Source organism: Hypanus sabinus, chromosome 2, assembly GCF_030144855.1.
Source record: "Hypanus sabinus isolate sHypSab1 chromosome 2, sHypSab1.hap1, whole genome shotgun sequence".
In the NCBI taxonomy this organism is placed as follows: domain Eukaryota; kingdom Metazoa; phylum Chordata; class Chondrichthyes; order Myliobatiformes; family Dasyatidae; genus Hypanus; species Hypanus sabinus.
In genome coordinates, this window is record NC_082707.1 from 164104002 (window position 1) to 164126712 (window position 22711).

The 22711-nt window shown below is 38.3% G+C and overlaps 1 protein-coding gene across 1 annotated transcript in view; it reads left to right on the forward strand.

The window, feature by feature from the left end:
- LOC132404011 (kinesin-like protein KIF28) overlaps positions 1 to 21406 on the forward strand; it is a 94486-nt gene extending 73080 nt beyond the window's left edge. Inside the window, exons 20-22 of the mRNA XM_059987955.1 lie at positions 3092 to 3258; positions 9868 to 10022; positions 21230 to 21406. Coding sequence (XP_059843938.1) covers positions 3092 to 3258; positions 9868 to 10022; positions 21230 to 21406 — 499 coding nt within the window. The remainder of the gene's footprint in view (positions 1 to 3091; positions 3259 to 9867; positions 10023 to 21229) is intronic.
- The last annotated feature ends 1305 nt before the right edge of the window (positions 21407 to 22711 follow it).

Here is a 22711-nt window from a genome sequence, read left to right on the forward strand (position 1 = left end):
TGAGGAATGTTCCTTTAGACAAAATTAAGAATCTCTGGGAACAAGATTTACAGACATCAATATCTGAGGAAACTTGGAATGAATTTTTTAAACTGGTTAACACTTCATCGTTATGTGCTTGTCATTCACTCATACAATTTAAGGTAGTACATAGAGCTCATATGACTAAGGATAAGCTATTTTGTTTTTATTCGGGTATATTTCCCTACTGTGACAGATGTAATAATGGACAAGCTTCATGAATTCATATGTTTTGGACTTGTCTGAAACTTGAAAAATATTGGAAGAAAGTTTTTCAAACTTTTTCCTTACTTTATCAAGTCAATTTTAAGCCTAACCCTCTGATGGCCCTATTCGGTATTGTTGCAGGTCAAGAAATTAAGCTGAAGGCATCTGATTTACATATTTTGGCCTTTAGTTCTCTTATAGCTAGGAGGACTCTTTTGTTTAAACAGAAAGATGTTTTTCTTCCTAATCATGCTCAATGGTTATGCAACATTATGTCATGTTTAGATTTAGAGAAGATTCGCTGTTCAATTTCTGAATCTCGTCAAGACTTTCAAACATTGTGGGGACCTTTTCTGAATTATTTTCAAAACCTTCAGTTCGTTGGTTAAATTCAGATGTTGGCTATTATTAATTTTTATTATATGAGAAGGTATTTTATCTTCTTTTCTCCTTAATAAACAGCTTCGGTCTTGGTAAGGGTTAGATTCTTTTTTGTAATAAATTAGTGTATTTCAATATAACTATTGATTAACTTATATGAATACAGGATAATGAGATTGTTGTTATGAACAAATATAATGTAATTGGTAGTTTTTAAAAATCTTTTTTGACCTTTTATGTACATTTTCTTGTACTTTGTATTCTTCTATGTCGAAACTAATAAAAATCCTGGAAAAGAAAGCAGTGGATTGACTCAAAGCAAAGGCTGAACAAGTTACAAAGAGAAAGGGTTTAGGAATTGGATGAGAAGAAGGAAGGACAGAGTTCAGGACAGGAATGAGAGCAGGGCAAGATGATGAAGCACTAAAAGGCAACCAATAGCACAACTATTAACACTGAGTTAATTAAATTCAGTAATGCGCCAGATACTATGTATAATTATATTTGTGCAGTTTTTAATTAGAGTTAATCATTGTTTGTTTTAAGGTTTTTATGAATTTGCTTTCAAAGTTACGGAGATAATTATGTTAATGTATCAGTTATGGAGAACCCTGCCAGCCCAAATGTGTATGAGACCCACTTGAAGTGATTTACTGAAATCACTAATGCATGAAGTAGACACTTCAGAGAGATGAAGTACAGTTTGTAACAAAGAGTTTTGTAGATTAGCGGATTAAGAAATTTAATGAATTGTCTTTGGTTAAACTTAGAAGTACATCTTTTAATGTTGGTAATTAATTGTAAACAGTTAGTTTAATGAAAGTAGATAATTGATGGCATTTGTAGATTTATTACATTTTAACGGTGATGCACCATCAATAACTCACTCTGAGACGTAAGGCGAGATATCGGCTTTTATTGACTGAAGAAGGAACCAGCAGTGAGTGACCATCATACTACATCCTGGAGAATGAGGCAGAGGATCAGACCTCGATCGCCTTTATACAGGGGCCCGTGGGAGGAGCCACAGGAGCAGTCAGAAGGGGACGTGTCCAGACAGGCACATAGTTCACCACAAACGGAGAACGGGTGTAGTGTATTTGAATGTGAATGTGCCTTGGTAACTGTGTGCACAATGCATGACTTTGCCATGTTATTGTGCCACACTGTGCAGTCTGATTTAAGAATGGCTGCCGTATTAAAGGATGTTCTGTTATTAGTTCTGTCTGGTCTAAACTACTGCAGTTCTAGCAGCAAGATGAAAGAAACCCTAATTCACTGTAAGCATAATGCCTCCAAGTGGTACTTTCCTCTTCGGGATATCCAGGCTGAGACCCACATCTTAGTCTCTGCTGCTGTGGAAGTGTTGCATTGAAGCATTATGAAATTTTCAAATCTTGATTCCCACTGTGCTCTTTATCTAGCTGTACAGTTGGCACTTAAAAGACTGCACTAAACTGATCATAGTCTAGCATTCAATTGCAAAGATAAAGTGATAAAGGAAAGTATTGATATGAATCAGATTCACACAACATGATAACACAAACATCTCTTCATTTATAGTAGACTTGTGAAACAGAAACAATGATCAGAATAGTAAGAATATTAAGTAAATTGTTAAAATCATAAACACAAAGTATACTGCCAATGCTGTGGTCATGTATGTGTTTATTAAACAGGCTTTGCTGTTTCTCCAGATCTAAATATAGAAACATAGAAAACCTACAGCACAATTCAGGCCCTTCAGCCCACAATGCTGTGCCGAACCTGAGCTTACTTTAGAAATTACCTAGAGTTACCCATAGCCCTGTATTTTTCTAAGTTCCAAGTACCTATCCAGGAGACTGTTAAAAGACCCTATCAAATCTGTCTCCACTACCCTCACCAGCAGCCCATTCCACGCACTCAATCTGCATAAAAAAAACTTATCCCTGACATCTCCTCTGTACCTACTTCGAAGTGCCCTAAAACTGTGCCCTCTCGTGTTAGCCATTTCAGCCCTGGGAAAAAGCCCCTGTCTATCCACATGATCAATGCCTCCCATCATCTTATACACCTCTATCATTTCACCTCTCATCCTCCGTCGCTCCAAGGAGAAAAGGCTGAGTTCACCCAATCTATTCTTATAAGGCATGCTCCCCAATCCAGGCAACATCTTTGTAAATCTCCTCTGCACCCTTTCTATAGTTTCCACATCCTTCCTGTAGTGAGGTGACCAGAACTGAGCAGGGTTCTCCAAGTGGGGTCTGACCGGGGTCCTAAAAACATGTTTAATCTTTTAGAGTCTGCAAAACCTTTGTATCATGAATCTACATTAAAGGAGGAAAGATACTAAATACTAATTCACAACAATATTATGAAACTATCCAACTCACAGAGCATTACCTTTATTAATGTTTGCTATAAATTTTGAATTCAATTATTCCGTATTGTCATTCATCAAAAACCAATTGCAATAAAACATGTGTCTTTTTTGTTGCAGATTTATAATGTACGGCCTCCCTACAACATTCTATACCCCTGCTGTCTGGAATAATACTAATCCCCTCCTGGATTACTCAATGCATTTCACAATTCAACATGTTACACCAGATTTCCTCAACTATCTGAAGGCACATGCAGTGGTCCTGGAGCTGTGGGGTCTGCAAGGTGTGTGAAATGAAATTCTGCCAGTGAATATTCACATACAAGTTACTTTATCTACCAGGGTTTGGAAGCCAATAACAGGGTTTAGAAAAATAATATATTTGTAGAGAATAATATCCTTTAGCATTTTACTGTTCTTCAAAACTGGCCTGAGATGTAAACATACTGCTTGTTTTTCATTTCCTTAAATTTTAGTCCATACCCTTTCATCTCTTTTTTTTCCCTCCACCATTGTCACCATCTGTAGCTCCACCATTACTGATTTTTAAGAATTCCATTGTAAGATTACACTCAGTTGCTATTTTATTAGGTACTACTGTACACCTGCATGTTAATGCAATTATCTCATCAGCCAATCCTGTGGCAGCAACTCAATGCATCAAAGCATGCAGACATGGCCAATAGATTCACTTGTTGTTCAGTCCAAACATCAGAGTGGACAAGAAATATGACCTAAGTGACTTAGTCTGTGGAATGGTTGTAGGTGTCAAAAATGGTATCTCAGAAACACCTGGGATTTTCACACACAACAGTCTCAAGTGTTGATAGAGATTGGTGTAGAAAACAAAGTAAATATAGTGAGCTGCAGATCTGTGGCAAAAATGTCTTGTTAGTGAAAGAGGTCAGAGGAGAATGGCCAGATTGGCCATTGGCCAGAAGGCAACAGTAACTCAAATAAACACGTGTTCCGACAGTGGTGTGCAGAAGAACCTCTCTGGATGCACAGCACGTGAAACATTGAAGTGGATGGGCTACAAGCAGCAGCAGAAGACCATGTAGTTCTTCGTGAAGCACTTAGTATATGTAGATGTCTGGTGCAACTCCTACCACTCAGTACCATTGTACACTAAATTGCTAAACTCCACTGTTATGCCACATTCCACTTACTGGTGAAATTCTGTTCTGTATAAAACAAAAACCTTCCACTGCCAAAGTTACATGAACCCTGATTCAATTGTGCCATTTTCAATAAGATGAATCAGATATTATCTTTATTTATTGCTCCCTCTAATAATTCTCCAAGCATTCTCTAATCCACCATATTTGCCAATTCTCTGGCTGGGTTTGATTTGTTGCCATGCAACCAGCCTCACAAGTCTGCTACCATCTTTGTCAGACAATTGTACCAAGAGTATGCTAGGATAACGGGTAGTAACAGTTACATCCTGGCAATATTCAAATTATTGTCAACTTGTATTATTTTAATAAGTAAATTGAATAGTAATGAGCTTTCTTCAGATAAAGCACAATTTCCAGAGCAAAAATCATAACTTCACAGTATATATTTGTAACTACTAAAGAAATTGCATTTTGTGTTTCTAAATAGCAAGCTTTAATCCTGGCATAACCCGGAGACTCCTATTTATAAAGTATCTTTTAGGACAAATTATTAAGTACAGGGTGTTTTAATTCAAGGAGATTGGAAGAAATCAAACAACGGGGTTTTCCAGAGCACACCATTATGGATCAGTTAAAGAGCAGGTATTCTAGTAATCAGCGGGCAAAGCGTGTGGCTGAACAGTAGGTAACAGAACTGAACTCAGACTCGATACAAAAGTGAAAAGCATCTGTAGTTGGAATGGGTTGCAATATTTTAGAAACTTACTAATGTACAGAACAGAAGTAGGCCTTTATGACCTACTGCGTTCCTACTGACTCTGATGCCTAACTATGCTAATCCTCTTTGTCCACAAAAGGCCTATATCCCTCTAGGCCTTTTATATCCATATATCTATATGGATATCCTATTTTTTTCTTTTAACTACAATACCCCATTCCAAGCAACATCCTTGTGGACATAGAACAATCCAGCACAGTATGTGCCTTTTGATTAACAATGTTGTGCAGATCTTTCAACCTACTTCATGATCAATCCAACCTTTCCTTCCCAAATAGCCCATAACCCTCCATGTTTCTTTCATCCACATGCCTATCTAAGAGTCTCTAAAATGTCCCTAATGCATCAACCTATACCACAATCCCCTGCAATGTAGTCGGGCAGTTAGTACTCTCTGTTTAAAAAAATAACCTACATCTGTTATCTCCCCTAAACTTCCCTAAAACAGATGTCCCCTGGTATTAGCCTAAGCCACTCTATAAAAAAGGTGATAGCTGTCCACTCTATTTAAGCCTCTTATAATCTTTTAGTGTGCACTTCTATCAAGTCACCTCTGAAGCTCAAAGAAAAACTGTGGCTTGCTCATCTCTTATCTCTGTGATGTGGTGGTACACATGACACAATGCTCTAAGTGTGGGCTAAGCAATATTTTGTATAAACATAATATGAAATCCCACCTCTTATATTCAATGGTTTTCAAAAGAACCCTGAAAGGGAAAAATAGAGACATTAAAGATGGAAATAGAGCTGTTTCTGACGATACAAGCAAAGGAGTTGCCGTTAGCTGCCATTGTTTCCTCTAAGCCCGTGAAACCTATGGAATTCCTTGAAGAAGTAACAAGCAGGATAGACAAAGGAGAATCAGTTGATGTTGTGTATTTGTATTTTCAGAAGGCCTTTGATAAGGTGCCACACATGAGGCTGCTCAACAAGCTATGAGCCCATGGATTACAGAAAGGATGCTAACATGGATAAAGCAGTGGCTGATTAGCAGGAGCAAAGAATGGAAATACAGGGAGCCTTTTCTGGCCAGTTGCTCATAAATAGTGGTGTTCACTGGGGTCTGCATTGAGACTGACTCTTATTACATTATATGTCAATGAATTAGATGATGGAATTGATGGTTTTGTTGTAAAGTACGCAGACAACATGAAGATAGGTGGAGGGTCAGGTAGTTTTGAGGAAGTAGAGAGGTAACAGAAAGACAGACAGATTAAGAGAATGTGCAAAGAAATGGCAAATAGATTACTGTGTCAGGAAATGTATGGTTATGCACTTTGGCAGAAGAAATGAAAGGGTTGACTGTTTTCTAAATGGAGAGAAAATACAAAAAAAACTGAGGTTCAAAGGGACTTGGGAGTCCTTGTGCAAGATTCTATAAAGGTTAATTTGCAAGTTGAGTCTGTGGTGAGGAAGGCAAATGCAATGTTAGCATTCATTTCAAGAGGACTAAAATATAAAAGCAAGGATGTATTGTTGAAACTTTATAAAGCACTGGTGGGACCTCACTTGGAGTATTGTAAGAAGGCTTTGTTATATACCCCTAGGGTTAATTTTTTTCTGTGGACTGTCACTTTAAAACGCCGAGAGAATGAGACTGACTTTTGGACACTGTTGGATTTCTGCTGACTACAAAATTTCTTGGTTACTATGGCGAGAGAGATGGAGTTATTTGATGGACAATGAATGTTTACATTTTTTTCTGCGGCTTGTTTTGAATACACAAGGACACAGACACACACAGTCAGAGTCCAGATGGTTTCGGTCAATGAAAGACACCAGTGAGTGGGGTTTCTGGTTTAAAATTTCATTAGGCCAAAGGAGTGAATTGAGATTGATCTAGAGTATTGATAAATTACTCTCACATGTGCTACAACTAGAAGAAGTTTGCGGAGAGGAGAGGAAGGTTTGAAACAGAAGAAACCTAGTGACAAAGAGGTCACTGTTTGAACTCTCTCCAAGTAGCCCGTAAAGATGAGTTTGATTCCATTCGAATACGAAAGTGTGATTGTCACATAGTTAATCCACAGGAGTGGGTTCTCTGGTAAGGGGGAAACCTTTGTGAATACCACTTGTGTGTTTACCCTTGTCTGGGTGTGGTATTTCACTGAAGAAGGCACCCCTGTGGCAAATCACTGTTGAGGTTACTTTGTATGTCATGGAACTGGATCAGTGGCTGTCACAGTGCATGTACGGGTGACCCTGTGGGAACTACCAGTGTGTCTAACCCTCGCCTGCGTTGGTAGCTTTACCACTTGAAGACGGTACCCTTAGTGTTGTCATATTTGGCTGACGAAGGACAATGGGAAGATCAACAACACCTGTTTATTTGGATTACAAATATCTCTCTCTTACCAACAATAACAATTCTGTGGATGGAACTGAACTTTCTTACATACCATCGTAAGACTGTAACTCTCGCCACCTCAGCTTGAATGAGTTTGGGAACTTTACTTATGCCTCTATATATGCATAATACTGCTAACTCCTGGTTTAAGTTACTATATGACGTAATTACTAATAAAATAGTGATTGTTAACAGAAAAACCAGATTCCAGGTGTGTTCTATTGCTGCTGATAGGGTTGCGTGTTCATAACAGCTTGGTGTCCGTATCTTAGAAAGGATGTGCTGAAACTGGAGAGGGTTCAAAGAAGGGTCACAAAAATGATTCCAGGGTTGAATGCCTTGTCATATGAAGAGCAATAGATGGCTTTGGGCCTTTATTCATGAGAATTCCAAAGAATGAAGGGTGAACTAATCGAAACCTGTCAAATGGTGAAAGGCCTTGATAGAGTGGATGTTGTGAGGATACTTCCTCTGGTGGGACAGTCTAAGACCAGAGGACATAGCCTCAAAATAGAGGAGCGTCCTTTTAGAACGGTGATGAGGAGTAATTTCTTTAGCCAGAGTGGTGAATCTGTGGAATCCTTTGTCATAAGCACCTATGGAGGCCAGGCCTTTACGTATGTTCAAGGCAGAGTTTGATAGATTCTTGAAAAATCATGTCACGAAGGAATATGAGGAGAAGATAGGAGATTGAGGCTGCTAAGAAAACTGCATCAGCCATGATGAAATGGCGGAGCAGACTCGATGGGCCAAATGGCCTGTTTCTGTTCCTATATCTTGTGGTCTTATAGTTTTTCTCTACTGCCCTTAGGGGACACTTTGTACTGTTTCCCTCACAAAAGAATCTTTATTTTAGCAAATGAAAATCTTCTTAACTGAGTGTCTAACTGGTGGGTGTCTCTCCCTTTCTCCTGCTGCTTTGATTTCAGCAATAGGAGCAATAGACAGAGTGGATGTGAAGAGATATGAAATAGTTTATAAACCAGGGCTAAGAATACAGGGACAGAACTATCAGAGAATTGGATAAAATGCAAACTGGGCCTCAGCCAAGGAACTCTATTCACTTTTGGTCAGTGTATTACAGAAAGAGTACAGGCTTGTCTGCAAAAGGTCAACTGATCATTTTCTCCTAAAAATGCTGCTCAACTTGCTGAGTTCCTCAAGCAGAATATTTGTGGCTCCAGTTTCCAGCATCTGCAGCCTGTTCTATCAATATAGAAAGAAAGTGACTGCTGTGGAAGATCATGTAGATACTTCTAGGACAGGATGGGGAAAGACCAGAGAAGACCACATCATTATCCCTGCTACAGATGAGATAAAAGAGATCCAGCTGAGGAGTATAACAATATAATGAACTCTGATAAAGTAGAAAAGGAGGACTCATCTTCCTTGGAACTTGACCATTAGCCAAGAAGCATAGGTTTAAACCAATTGGTAGAAAAAAATTAGAGATGATTGTAGCAGCTTTGTTTGCATGAGAAGTGGAGTGTATTTGGAGCTTGCTGCCTGAAAGGGACTGCAGCAGATTTAAATTCCAACCTTTCAGGTTTTCCTCTTCCACCACATCTCCTATTCCTCCTATCCCTCTCTCTGTCCTCTTGTTCCATCTTGTCAGTCCTCCGCCATTGTTTCTCTTCCACCATTCCCTTCAATTCAATTTGTCCTTTCACCTTAGAAATCGATTATCTTCATTCTACTTGGCCACAAAAATGTTCTTCAGTTTCTTCATCTCAAAGTGAAGTACAATATCCAAAACTCAATTTTCAAAGCAGTATACAGTTTCAATAACAAAATAAGAAATTGCTAGACCTACACAGCAGGTTAGGCAGCAAGTTTGGGAAGAGAAACAATTATTCATCATTTCTACTAGTGCTGGACCAACTTAATAATTCCTGTGTCTTCTATATTGATTCAGATTTTTCATATCTCCATTTTCTATGTTTTTTTGAAATGTGTTCAATATTGGTGTTAAATGTTAAAAGGGGATCTACCTGAATACTCAGAATTGGAGAAAGAATATGTTTGACTGGAAGTGGAACATTATCATTATTTCGAACTATGTTCTCTCAGAAGGTTGCCAAGCAAGGAAAACAGTGCTTGTTAATATCCCACAGTCAAGTGATGGTAGTGTGCTGTTAGATCTAAGCTACAGAAATCAATGGACATCTGCGCCACTGGTATGATAAATCCATTCTTTATAAGATTACCAGAATTAGAAAGTTTCAAGCTTGCAGTTAATTCATGTTTGCTTGCTGTAATTTTACAACACAGACTACAGATACCTTTGTTTAGCAATATGAACTAGCAATGCTTTAATATATTCTGCAAATTTAATCTGATAAACAGAATGAAAAAAATTCCAGCAACCTTTTGTATTTAATTTATTTTGATATCTGGTCATGCAGGATGAAGAAGAACATAAATTCAATCTATCAAAGCAACTAAGAATGATGGAACAAGAAGCAAAAAATCTTCGAGAAGCAAATCAAGCTTTGAGAAGTGAAAATAGCAAACTGCAAAAGAAGACACAAAAAATGAGAACGTTTTCTTCAAAGCTTGGTAGCACTGATAAATATGAGCTGTATTTTTTTCTGATAATATCACCTTCATTGTTTTAACTCTCAACTTTCCATTTGTTTGTTTGCAGATGGAGTTCCAGTGAAATTCACTGATGATCAATCCCGTCAAAGGTCACCATTTCCCAGTGCGGATGCAGCGTTTGCAAAAGCACTCAAGACCTTTTACTTCAGCATGATTGGAGTGAGAGGACGACTGATCCGCTTGAAACAACTCAGGCCACTAGTAAGAGAAGAGTTATCTTTATATATGCTTTACAGTGACATTGAATAAAACACCAGTAAAGAACTGAAGTAATGGATAAAGGGCTTTGACCTTGTTTAACTTTCAGCAGTAATAAAATATCATTGCAAAACAGAATTTTAGAGTGATACATGGTGTTTGCCAGTAGTTAGCATTCAGTAAGTGATGCACAATATTATATTGTTAATGTTTTGAGTTCTCAGAAAATTGGTTTTTAGCCAGTGACTCCATCCCTTTACCTGGCAAATGTCTGCAGTTGCACCAAACTGTTTACAAGCTTACTACATCTGACACTGTGCACTTAAACCATCTTACCAGGCCATTTCTAAGACCACCTTGGCTTGAAATTGGATCTGTTAGCAGACATCAAATGTAAACAGGACTTTGGTGTTGTATGTACCACAGCCCAACAATCTAGGGAAACGGAGCAGCTGGAGCAAGAGGGAAAACAGCAGTCAGACCTAAAGCCTAAAACCTGAGAGATTTCGAGTGCAAGCTAAAGGACATTAGGAAGGAAAGGAAGAGGGGAATGTCTCAGCAGAAAACAAGAAGGAAAGCATTTACCTTGGGCAATGAGAGTCTCACAGAGGGGGTGAGACTTTCCATAAAGAGTCTGCCCAATTATTGTACCCAGTCTGGACAAATCAATCTCTACACATTCCAATCCACAACATCAATGTGGAATTGCATTATTTGGCTATGAAAGCACAGGTGATGTGTAATAATCTCCCATATCAGACCCACTTGCGACACTGCACATGAACACATGAATGAATGTGCTACTCAAATGGCTCTCTACAACTGTTGCCAATGATATGAAACTCTTTCTACCACCATTGCTTGTGAGAACATATGTAATAGTTTAAGGTTTATGGTTTATGGTTCAATTAATGAGCCATAAATGACTGAGGATCCTCGATTCTGGAAGAGGCAGCTGGAGCTACCTCCTGCCGGGTTCTTCCAGAGTGAGGTTCTAGTGAGTATTGCCTTCCTTCCTCTCCACCCCTCCCCCATCCTCCACCTTCCACCTCTGGCAGAACAGGACTTCAATTTTGGCACTTACCTCATGTAATTAAATTAATGTCTCTTTCGGTATGTCTGGGAGTCCCTTTCTGTTCTTTGCAGTGAAGTATTCCTGCTTTACAGTCATGGTATGTTGCTTGTATCAGACTGCCATTGCGAGTGTGACTGGGGATATTTTCCGAAAGTTTTGTAGTAAACTGCTGCAATAGGAACCATACAGTATAAAGTATTATCATAATCACAGGAGATTCTGCAGATGCTAGAAATCTAGAACACGCACAAAATGCTGGAGGAACTCAGGTCCTGATGATGGGTCTCAGTCCAAAACAATAACTACTTATTCCTCTCCATAGCTGTTGCCTGACCTGCTGAGTTCCTCCAGTTTTTTGTGTGTTTTGCTCAACATTATAATGCATCTTTCAAGGTAGAAATTGCATTAGAGTTTCATCAAATGTACTTTCACTCAATTCACCATTTTATGCAAGAGATCTGCTTGGATGCTAGTGCTTCACAAAGCCCAGATTCAAAGCAACAAGAAAGGGTGAAATTGAATTTGCAGTTTTGTAATATTGCCTGAAGGTTTGTTTGACGAAGTCCCTCATGACAGTCTAATCCAGAAGATTAAGATGCATGGGGGACATGCTAAATTGGCAGTTTGAGTTCAGAACTGGCTTGCGCAGAAGGTAGTGGTTGAAAGGTTTTGCTCGAGCTGGAGGTTTGTAATTAGTGGAGTTCCACAGGGAACTGTGTCGGGACCTCAGCTGTCTGTGATGTATCTAAATGATTGGATAAAAGTGTAAGTGGGTGGGTTAGCAAGTTTGTGGATAACACCAAGATTGGTGAAGTTTTGAATAGTATAGAAGGCTGTCAAAGAATGCAACACAATATAGATCATTTGCAGATAGGGGCTGAGAAATGACAGATGGAATTTAACACAGAGAAAGGAGAGGTGTTGCACCTTGGTAGGGCACATGCAAGGAGACAGTAAACTGTTCTGGATAAGACCCTTAACAGTGTTGCTGAGCAGGGAGATCTTGAGATCCAAGTTTTTAGCTCCTTGAAAGTGGCTACAAAGGTCAATAATGTGGTTAAGAAGGCTTATGAAATGTTTGCTTTTATTAGTTGAGGCACTGAACTCAAAAATCAGGGTATTATGCTGCAACTTTTTAAAGCTCTGATTAGACCACATCTGGAGTATTGCACACAATTCTGGTTGCTTCACTACAGGAAGGATGTTGAAGCTTTGGAGAGGGTGCAGAAGAAGTTTACCAGGATGCTGTCTGGTTTAGAGGGCACATGCTATCACAAGACATTGGTTAAACTTGGATTGTTTTCTCTGAAGCGCCGGAGGCTGAAGGGAGATCTGACAGTTTTATAAGATTATGCAAGGCATAGACGGAGTGCACAGAAAGTATCTGCTCCCCAGGATTGAAATGTCAAATACCAGAAAGCAAGTACTGAAAGTGAGAAGGGGTAGGTTCAAGGGGGATATGAGGGGTAAGTTTTTTACTCAAAGAGCCATGGATGCCTGGAATGCACTGTCTGGTATGGTGGTAGAAGCAAATACATTAGAGGCTTATAAGAGATATTTGGACAGGCACATGGATGTAAGGAAGATAGAGGGAATATGGACATGGTGTAAGTAGGAGAAATTAGTGTTTGGGTGTTTTTGATTTGCTTTTTAGCTGGTTCTGCACAACATTGTGGGCTGAATGGCCTGTTCCTGTGCTGTACCGTTCCATGTTCCATGTTCTATGAAGTAGTCCCACCTCAGGTTTACAGCTGCTGAAACACATTTATATTGAGGAGTTGAAAGCAAACTGTTTATTTTATTTCACAGTAGTTGCTTGGTCTTCTGCGTATCGCTAGAATTTATTATTTTAACTTCAGATTCCAGCATCAGCAGTACTTCGGGATTAGTGAAATTGAGTTTAATGAAAAAGGCGTGTATGTGCCATTACTTTTGGGCAGAATTCTCACTAGTTGTGTCAGTCTGGTTGATGCAATCTGGATGAAAAAATGCATAATTTTAGAATGTGTACTGTATCACTGGTTAAATGACTGTTATGATCAAAGCCCATGTTGGTGAGGGATCTACAGTATTTATCTTGTGGACGGACCATGTTCAACCACAAAAAATGCACTAAATAATGTGATAGGTGATAGATTAGAAAGGCTCTACATGTCTGCTGTGTCCACTCATCCCTCCCCATTGATCTCCCTCCTGGCACTTATCTCTGTAAACTGGACTGGTGCTTCACCTGCCCATATACCTCCTTCCTTATCACTATTTAGGGCCCCAAATAGTCCTTGCAGATGAGACTGCAAGTACAACACCATCACTCTGTGCACCACAAAAGGCGAGATTTTGCAGTGGCCACCCAGTTCAATTCGACTTCCTATTCCCATTCTGACATGTCGGTCCATGGCTTCACTGCTGCCACGATGAGGCCACTCTCAGGTTGGAGGAGCAACATTTCATATTCCATCTGGGTAGCGATCTGATGGAATGAACATCAATTTCTCTAAATTTCAGTAATTTCTCCCCTCTACCCCTTCTCTTCTCATCTGCCCATAACCTCCCTCTGATGCCCCTCCTCCTTCCCTTTCTCCCATGGTCCACTCTCCTGTCCTATCAGACTCCTTTGTCTTCAGCCCTCTACCACTTCTGCCTATCACCTCACAGCTTCTTAATCCATCCCCCTTCCATCATCTACCCACCTTCCCCCTCAGCTGGTTTCACCAGCTTGTACTTCTCCTTCTCCTGCCTTCTTATTCTGGCTTCTTCCCCCCCCCCCCCTCCAGTGTCGAGGAAGGGTTTTGGCCCAAATTGTTAACAATTGATTCCCCACTAGAGATGTATCCTAACCTGCTGACCACCTATTATATACCCAGTATTTTGTGTGAGTTGCTCCAAAATTCAAGTCCGCCACGCTAGCCGTGAAATTTAAACACAATTACAATGCTTTTAAAAAACTGGTATTTATAAGTCCTGATGAAGGGTCTCAGCCTGAAACGTTGACTGTTCGTTTCCATGGATGCTGTCCGACCTGCTGAGTTCCTCCAGCCTGTTTGTACGTGTTGGTAGTATTTATAATAGTGACCTTAAATGTACTAGATTATTGTATAAAGTTGCCTGATTCATTAATATCCTTGAGAAAGAAATTCTATCATCCTTACTGAGTCTGGCCTATATGTGAATCTAAAACCATGCAATATAATTGACCCTTAATTGCCCTCTGCAATGGCACAGCAAGCCAATCAGCTCTATTATAACTGCTATGTCGGAGTTGGAGCTCAGTAGTTCAAGAAGATGGTTCCTCAACCCCTTAAGGGCAATTAGTTTGATGGGCAATAAATGTTGGCTTTGTATCTTGAAAAATATATAACAAAAACAAATCTTACTGATGAGAACTTACTGTCATAACGTGCTTTTAAATTCTCTGTGTTGACAGGTGTGCAGACATTTTCCGTGCTATTTTCTATTTTTATATGGTACAAGGATATATTGTAGATTATTGAAACTGAGTATAATGACTTTGACTAAAATGGATACTGGACGTTTATAGGAGGATTGGTGCCAGGAAGGCTAATTCCATCAGACTTTGTACAACTATTGATAATTTACAATAATGCAAGCTCTGCATACTATAGAATTAAAATTAGAGAACAGAGCAGTAAACGTTTTCTTTATTCTGACTTAATCTGCAATACAATTAATCAGAAAGGAAAACTGAAATAGCTTTTTTTCCATTAGATTGGTTCCCATTTGCTTCCATAAAACGGTTATTGGAAGCAGAGTGCCTTGTCCCAATGAATGCTGAACACCAGCAAGGGAGTGTACTTTTTACAGCACTGTTAATATTTTCTGCATTAACTGTGCCGGAGTACTCTCTGTAGGGGAGACAAATCACTGTCGAATGGATTTATGGCAAGTTTTCTACTAATACTTTTGAATACGAAAAGTGGAACCATAATCAGCCTCAAACCAGATGAGCTTATAACGGAGAGAAAATGAAGCAGATTCAGGGGGTCTCAGTTAGGTGGATCTTTGAATGTTTCTGTATTCTACGTTTGTTAACATAATATGGGAATCCCAGACAGTGTAGGCTTTTATTAAACAACTATAACATTATTGTTAAATATAGCATGTATCTGTGAGATATCTATAAAATGTATGAATTTATACATATTGAACATCTTGACATTAAAATTCATACATCTGCTAAACGCAGGTGTAGTAGTCAGCTAGAGGAAAATAAATAATAGAATTACAACAATGCCACTGTAAAAATAAGAAAAAATAGCTTTAGAAGGGATTTTTAAATTTGTTTCATAAAGTACTGTATCAATCCATACATATCCTCACAAAACTGATCTTTGAAGAGCTGGAAATAATTAAATATGCTTTACCTATGGGGATATGATTACACATATAAAAGGATTTACCCAGGCTAATCAAATAAAGCATATAATGTCAGGATGTAGTAGTTTTGTTCAGGGTTGTTAACTAATTATATGCTAATTACATAATTGTCGGCCAACTAAAAGTGGCTAACTTCAAATACTCAGTGAAACTTGGAAAATGTATTCAATGATGTATGCAGCTTTTTGAAAGGAGGTTTCCATTTATAACAAATAAATGCAGCAAAACATGGCTCAGGGGAAGTTTAGTAAGAGGAACCCAAAGAAAGGAAGAAACAGAAATACTTGAAGAAAATAATAGGAATGGACCTGGAATAACGCAGAGGTGAGGAAGCCAAGTCAAAATGTTAAAGTGAGAAATAGAATCTCAAATCACACAGCACAGCAAGTGGCATCAAGACATTTTACAGATGACCAGAGTACAAGAGAAATAAAACAAATGCTGGAGAAACACATCAGTTCAAGAAAATGGTTCAATAGATACATTGCAATATGTGCAAATTCATATGCTTCATAAAATATATTGTAAATATACAGAGAGGATGTGGGAGAGAGAAACAGAATTGGCAGTACTTTTTTGAGTTAGATCTATAGTATTTCGCTCTAGCAAGATTACAACTGAAACATGTAATATATTCTTTAAGCATAGTTGTGCAGAGAGCAACAGTCAAGGTCAGGTTGCAAGCATAGCAGCAAATTGCATTTATGTTCTGGTGATCCTGTGGGTTACGCTGCTTGAAAATGGAATGCATTGTGATTTTCTGTAATACGAAGTCACATCGTTTGAATACGAGTCAACAAATGTGAGTTGTGAAAAAAATAGAACACTTATTTACTTTTTTTAAAGATCGCAGATTCCATGAGAGGGAATTTTATTCCATATTTTAAATTTCTGGTTGGTGGGTTGTGAACTCTATGGACTGAGTGGACCAAAGTGCCTGTGTTTGTGTTCAGTGCTCTGTGACATTATGACTCGATGCGGCAGAGATCAGCATCACCAGTCTCGAATGATCCTGAGGTTGAACGATAGCAGTCCAGGCAGCAATGTGATTCCATATTTGAAGGTGTAGGAGGTCAAAGATCTGTGAGGGTAAAGAATGCAGTTTGAGTGTTGACCGATTTAATTTGCCCTGTCTCATGGAAAACTTTAAGAGTAAAAGCTGATTGTTTCATGAATACATGGGATCTGCACCTTTCCAGACCAGACTGGTTGAAAATCACACAGGAGTGATTTTTGGATGTTGCTCTATTACTGACATTACTTCATGGAATTTTACCCCAGAAAATTGCTTCAAGAACAATTGAAAATTTCATTGGAAAACTGAGAGTGTGAGTGTAGAAATTCTGATTGGCGATTAGTGTAAATGGATGCTTAATGGTAAGCACAGCCTCAGTGAGCCCAAGAGTGTTTCCGTGTTCTACGAATCTATAACTCTGAAAACACCTTTTTAATAATAATCTAAAAGAATTTATTGCATTTGAGTGAAAGAATTTGAAATCACCATTGGACTTTCATCATTCATGAGACATTAGAGCTGCTGCATAACTGAAATTAATTTGGATCCTCACATACACCTTTATAACATAACTGAATGTAAAATCATCTAGCTATCAATTGCAGACTGCTTCTTGTTAAACCTGCAATAGGTATGGACTATATCTTGTTAAATCTGCTGTAAGCATCCCACCATCATTAATCTTTCATATGAGCATTCACATCTCAAGAACATGATTTTCTTGGAGCTTGCACCTGCCAGTCCACAAAACTGATGAACAATAAAGAGAGAAAAATTGCTGCTCAGTATTCATGCAAAATATAATAGATACAGCGGAATTACTTGGGCCATAACTAATCCACAGGATTATGCTTAGATCTGGAGTTCATTCATCATGTAACCATTTTAGTCTTCTTTTATTCCATTTCAGTTTAAGAATGTATAACTTTGTTACTGCAAGGATTTTGTTGATGAGATATCCTGCTGGCATTATTATCTGTCCTGGCGTTCACACTAAAGAACTGGCCATCATCTTGACTTTCACTTAGTTATTTAAGAAATGCAGTTCTATAATTTTATTATCATGAGTAAGCCTAGAAAATTTGATGCTAGATATTAATTTCAACAAACAAACTTTGGAAAGGCCAATAAAAGGTTCTGGCTATTGAAGGTATTGTAAACCCATTCATTTTTTACCTGTCAAGGAAAACAGGTTACAAGCTTACAGATAAGCTAATTTCAAGCCACACTTTTAACTTCAAATGAAAATTTGAGTTGAATAACATGGGAAAATTTTGAACATTTTCCTCGGCGATAGTATCAATCAAATGAACAAATTTATGTCCTGGCACATAAAATAGTGGTATTATTTACTGTTCAAAAACAGTTATAAGAATGCAGAATGATTTCATCTTTTTCCAGGAAATTATTTTCCAGTTCATTTTCCCTCAAGGGATAGGTTAACATTTCACAGCAACTCTCAGTCCATTCCCTGATCTTCCCTGTCTTGTCCTTCACTTTAACCTTGGCCAGGAAAAAGAAGGTGAAGGTCAGGTTGAGGCAGCTGGGATTAAGCAAGTCTTTTGGATGTAAAGGGAGTAACAGTATAATTAAGAAGGAAAAGAGGAGGGCCATCAGAGGTCTTGAGATATTCTTGGCGGATAAGATAATGGAGAATCCTAAAAGATTCCGTAATGTATTAAGAATAAGCTAGGACATTTAATAATAAGTGGTAATCTTCACGTGAAATAACAGGAAATGACTGGTGAAGACTTCTGTTCTATATTTATTATAGAGATGCACATGGAAGCTATGAGTTCAGGGAAAGGAGCAGTGATGTTCTAGAGCATAGCAACACAATAAAGATGGAGGTGCTGGAGGTGTTGGAGGAGTTGTAAAGCATGAAGGTGGATACATCCTTGGAACCTGACTGTGTATATCCTAGAATGTTATGGGGAGCAACAGTTAGAGAATCCTAGGGCCTTGGCGGAGACTTTTATATCTTTGTTAGTCACAGACAAGGTTCTGGAAGTCTGGTGGATAGTTAATCACAAACAAGAGAAAATCTGCAGATGCTGGAAGTCTGAGCAACACACACAAAATGCTGGAGGAACTCCGCAGGCCAGGCAGCATCTATGGAAAAAAATACAGTTTATGTTTTGGGCCGAAACCCTTTGGCAGGACTGAAATGTCAACTGTACTTTTTCCATATATGTTGCCCAGCCTGCTGAATTCCTCCAGCATTTAGTGTGTGTTATGTGGATCGATAACGTTGTGCCTTTATTTAAGGAGGGCTGCAAGTACAAACCAGTGAACTATAGGACATTGAGTGGTGGGATTGTTATTGGAAGTGGTTCTAAGAGATAGTATTTATATGCATTTAGAAATGAAGGATAGATTAAAGATAGTGAGCATGACTTGTGCGTAGAAAGACATTTCACAAACCTGGCTTGGTTTTTGAAGAGGTAACTGAAAGGATTGATATGCCATGAAGTAGACATATATCAAGGCCTTTGATGAGATACAGCATGGTAGACTGGTCTGGAGGCTAGATCACATGAGTTCCAGGGTGATTAGCATACACGGGCATGCATGAGCATAGGCATGGTGGGCCAAGGGCTCTGTTTCTGTGCTGTAAAACTCCATGATCCTTATTTTTTTAAATCTTATATCTTGTATCTGAAGACAAGATGGCACCAGCAATAATCGTTGACTTTCTGTGGGCTGCAAAAGGAACAGTTACTACCCCTCAGCCATGAGACACTTGAATAAAAGAGGATAGCTATCCTCACTTGCCCCATCATTGAGTGTTTCCCACAACCAATGATCTCACTTGAAGGACTCTTTATCTCATTACCTCATGAACTCATTATTTATTGCTATTTATTTATATTTGCATTTGCACAGTTTGTGGTCCTCTGCACTCTGGCTTCATCTTTCATTGGTCCTCTTATAGGTACTGTTCTATGGATTTGCTGAGTCTGCCCACAGGAAAATGAATCCCAGGATTGTATATAGTGACATATTTGTACTTTAATAATAAAATTTACCTTGAATTTCTGGAAGACCTTATGCTAATTTATGAAAGATTTTTATGTGTCTGGTGTGGTTTCGCCAGTTTATGTTCCACATATAGGTTTTAAAATGCAGGGAATAGCTTTCTTTATGTAAACCTGTGAGCAGACAATGAGCCATCACAATCAAAATGTTCTCTGTTCATTCTCCGGTCTTTCTGGATACACCTTTGGCTGTAGTGACAATCCTAAATTAGCTTTTATGTTCCCAGGTTGGAACACCAGAGGAAAGATTTTGATTTATTATCTGGCAATAATTTTGTGTGCTGCAGAGATGAGCAAATACAATAGGGGGTCTCCTCTAATAATAGAGCAGCATGAATGATAGACAAAACTACCAGCTATTCTTACAACATTACATTGTGAAGCAGGAAAAAGACTCAATGTATTCTCTTACAAACAAGAGAAAATCTGCAGATGCTGGAAATCCAAGCAACACACACAAAATGCTGGAGGAACTCAGTATTTTGTGAATGAAAGGAGTTCTATGATTCCAAAACTTGGAGAAGAATTGGAAGGCAACATTGGGAAACTGAAGAGTGACGTTGCAAAAATCATCAGCGAATGTATGTTCCTGCTAGTTGCGACCATCCTGAGCAGAGACACTGTGAAAATAAGTTATTTTTCCATTGTAAGTTGAAGTAAGCAGTCACACAAAGTAAAAGAGCTCAGCAAGTCAGGCAGCATCTGTGGAGTGGAATAAATAATCTATGTTTCAGGCCAAGTCCTGATGAAGGGTATTAGCCCGAAACATCAATTATTCATTCCCCTCCTTAAATGCTGCTTGATTTATTAAGTTTTCCAGCATTTTATCTGTGCTGTTCAATATTTCCTTCATCTACAGAATTTCATGTGTTTACACAAAGTAAATCTTGACAGTTTATACTTTATACTTTATTGTCACCAAACAATTGATACTAGAGCGTACAATCATCACAGTGATATTTGTTTCTGCACTTCGCGCTCCCTGAAGTACAAATCGAAGTAAATATAATAAAAATTTAAATTACTGGTATAAATCATGATTAGAAAATAGAAAAGGGAAAGTAAGGTAGTGCAAGTCAGGTCCAGATATTTGAATGGTACGGCCCAAATACAGGGTCAGGATCTGTTCAGCAGTCTTATCATAGTGGGAAAGAAGTGTGTGGTGTAAAGTGAGTCCAAGGATGGAAGATTGGTTTGTGTGATGTGCTGGGCTGTGTTCAGAATCTTCTGCAGCTTCTTCCGGTCTTGGACAGGACAACTTCCATACCAGGTTGTGATGCACCCTAGAAGAATGCTTTCTACGGTGCTGTACTTTAGTAGTGACAGTCTGGGTGTATCTGAAGGGATCTTCTCAACAGTACAGTTGAATGGAATGATGAGAAAAGATACTCCCAAATCACTAAAAATTATATTAATCATGACTTCAGCCTTTATGTTGCACTTTCCGACTGTAAAGACGTTATTCTGCCATTATTTGTCACAGTATGCATTTTCATATTGATAAGTTCTGCTGTAATGATACAACAGTGCTGGAACACTGGTTGATTGCTTTCTGCGATTTAATAATTTGTTAAATTAAAGGAGACTTTGTTAGTTCCTTTGAGTAACACTTAAATCTCACTATGTAATAGATAAAATACCTTTAATATTGCCAATTAATCAGTATTCCTTGTGCATTTTATTTTAGGATGAGGAGCATATTCACTGCTTGAGGTATTTTGTGAATGAACGGAGTGAAATGATTCAAATGCTTGGAGAAGAATTGGAAGGCAGTGTTGGGAAACTGAAAAATGACGTTGCAAAAATCATCAGAAAAAAGAAAGAACTTCAGATGGATTCAACAGCAATGGCCCAAGCTGAATAATTATATCTGAAGTTGTGTTCATCTACTTACCACAAATGAATAATCATGTGATTAAAATATAGCTGAAAACTCTCTTACCTTATTTGTATTTGGTAATAACAGATTTTTTTTTTCTGGTTTGTTGGTGATCAAGTCAACAGATACTAGCAATCCCTGCTAGTCAAGAAACACCATTATGTAATATTTTGAAATGGGCAATTACAGGATTCTGATTCATATAATGAAAGAATGTTGCCTATATTTAGTTCAGAATGACTTATGGACATGGCATTGATGATATGTCTTGTAGCTAGTACCCAGACATCCACCATGTTCCAATGGTAGAGGTGGTGGAAATAGAATATTAATTGTCAGGTACACCACTCAATTGGACTCCTCTATTCTAGGCTAATTTCCATGTGTATGTGTCTTTAACATACCATATTATTCCTGACAAGAATATGGGGGAAGAAATGAGGGAGCCTCTTGTCATAGATTACATTCTTATCCTCTTGTTGCCATTGTGTCAATCTGGTTGTACCAGTTAAGTTCTTGATTATGATTTGGAGCTCAGCTTTGGTGATCCTATTTCCACGTGTATGGTGGCATTTCCTATATTTTTATACAGATATTCTCATTCTACTAACTTGTAGAGAACAGAAGCCTAATGTCCTGATCTTTCCTTATGATATCCTGCCATTCCAGGAATCAATCTGGTAAATCTTCACTGCATTGCCTTAGAGCAAGCACCTTTTTAGATAAGGAGACCAAAACTGTACACAATATTCCAGAAATAGTCTTACAAAGAACTTAAATAATTTTAATAATTCATTTTATGCCTTGTATTTAAATCTGCTTGCATTTAAAGAGAATATATCACTTATCTTCTTAATTGTTAGTTTCATCTGCATGGTAGCTTTCAGTGACCTGCATACAAAGACACCCAGGTGTCTCTGAGTATCAGTATTTCCCAGTTACCATTTTAGAAATATTCAACATTTTTGTTTTTCTGTAAAGAAATAGATAAATTCTTTTTTTTCTCCACAGTACACTATCTGCCTCTTGCTGTCCACTCAGCTTGACTATAATCTCATGAAGTATTTTTTTACATCCCCATCACTATTGTGACTTTAGTAAATTTGGAAACTTTATATTTGGCCAAATTCAGCCAAATAGTCAACATAGATTGTTAAACATCACACCTATCCCATAGGTCACAGCCTGTCAACCCAAGAAGATTTTTTTTAATATCCTACTTTTGTATTTGATCTATAAGCAAACTCTTTGCTAGTAAATTACTCCCACTTCAGTGTGCTCTCACCTTGT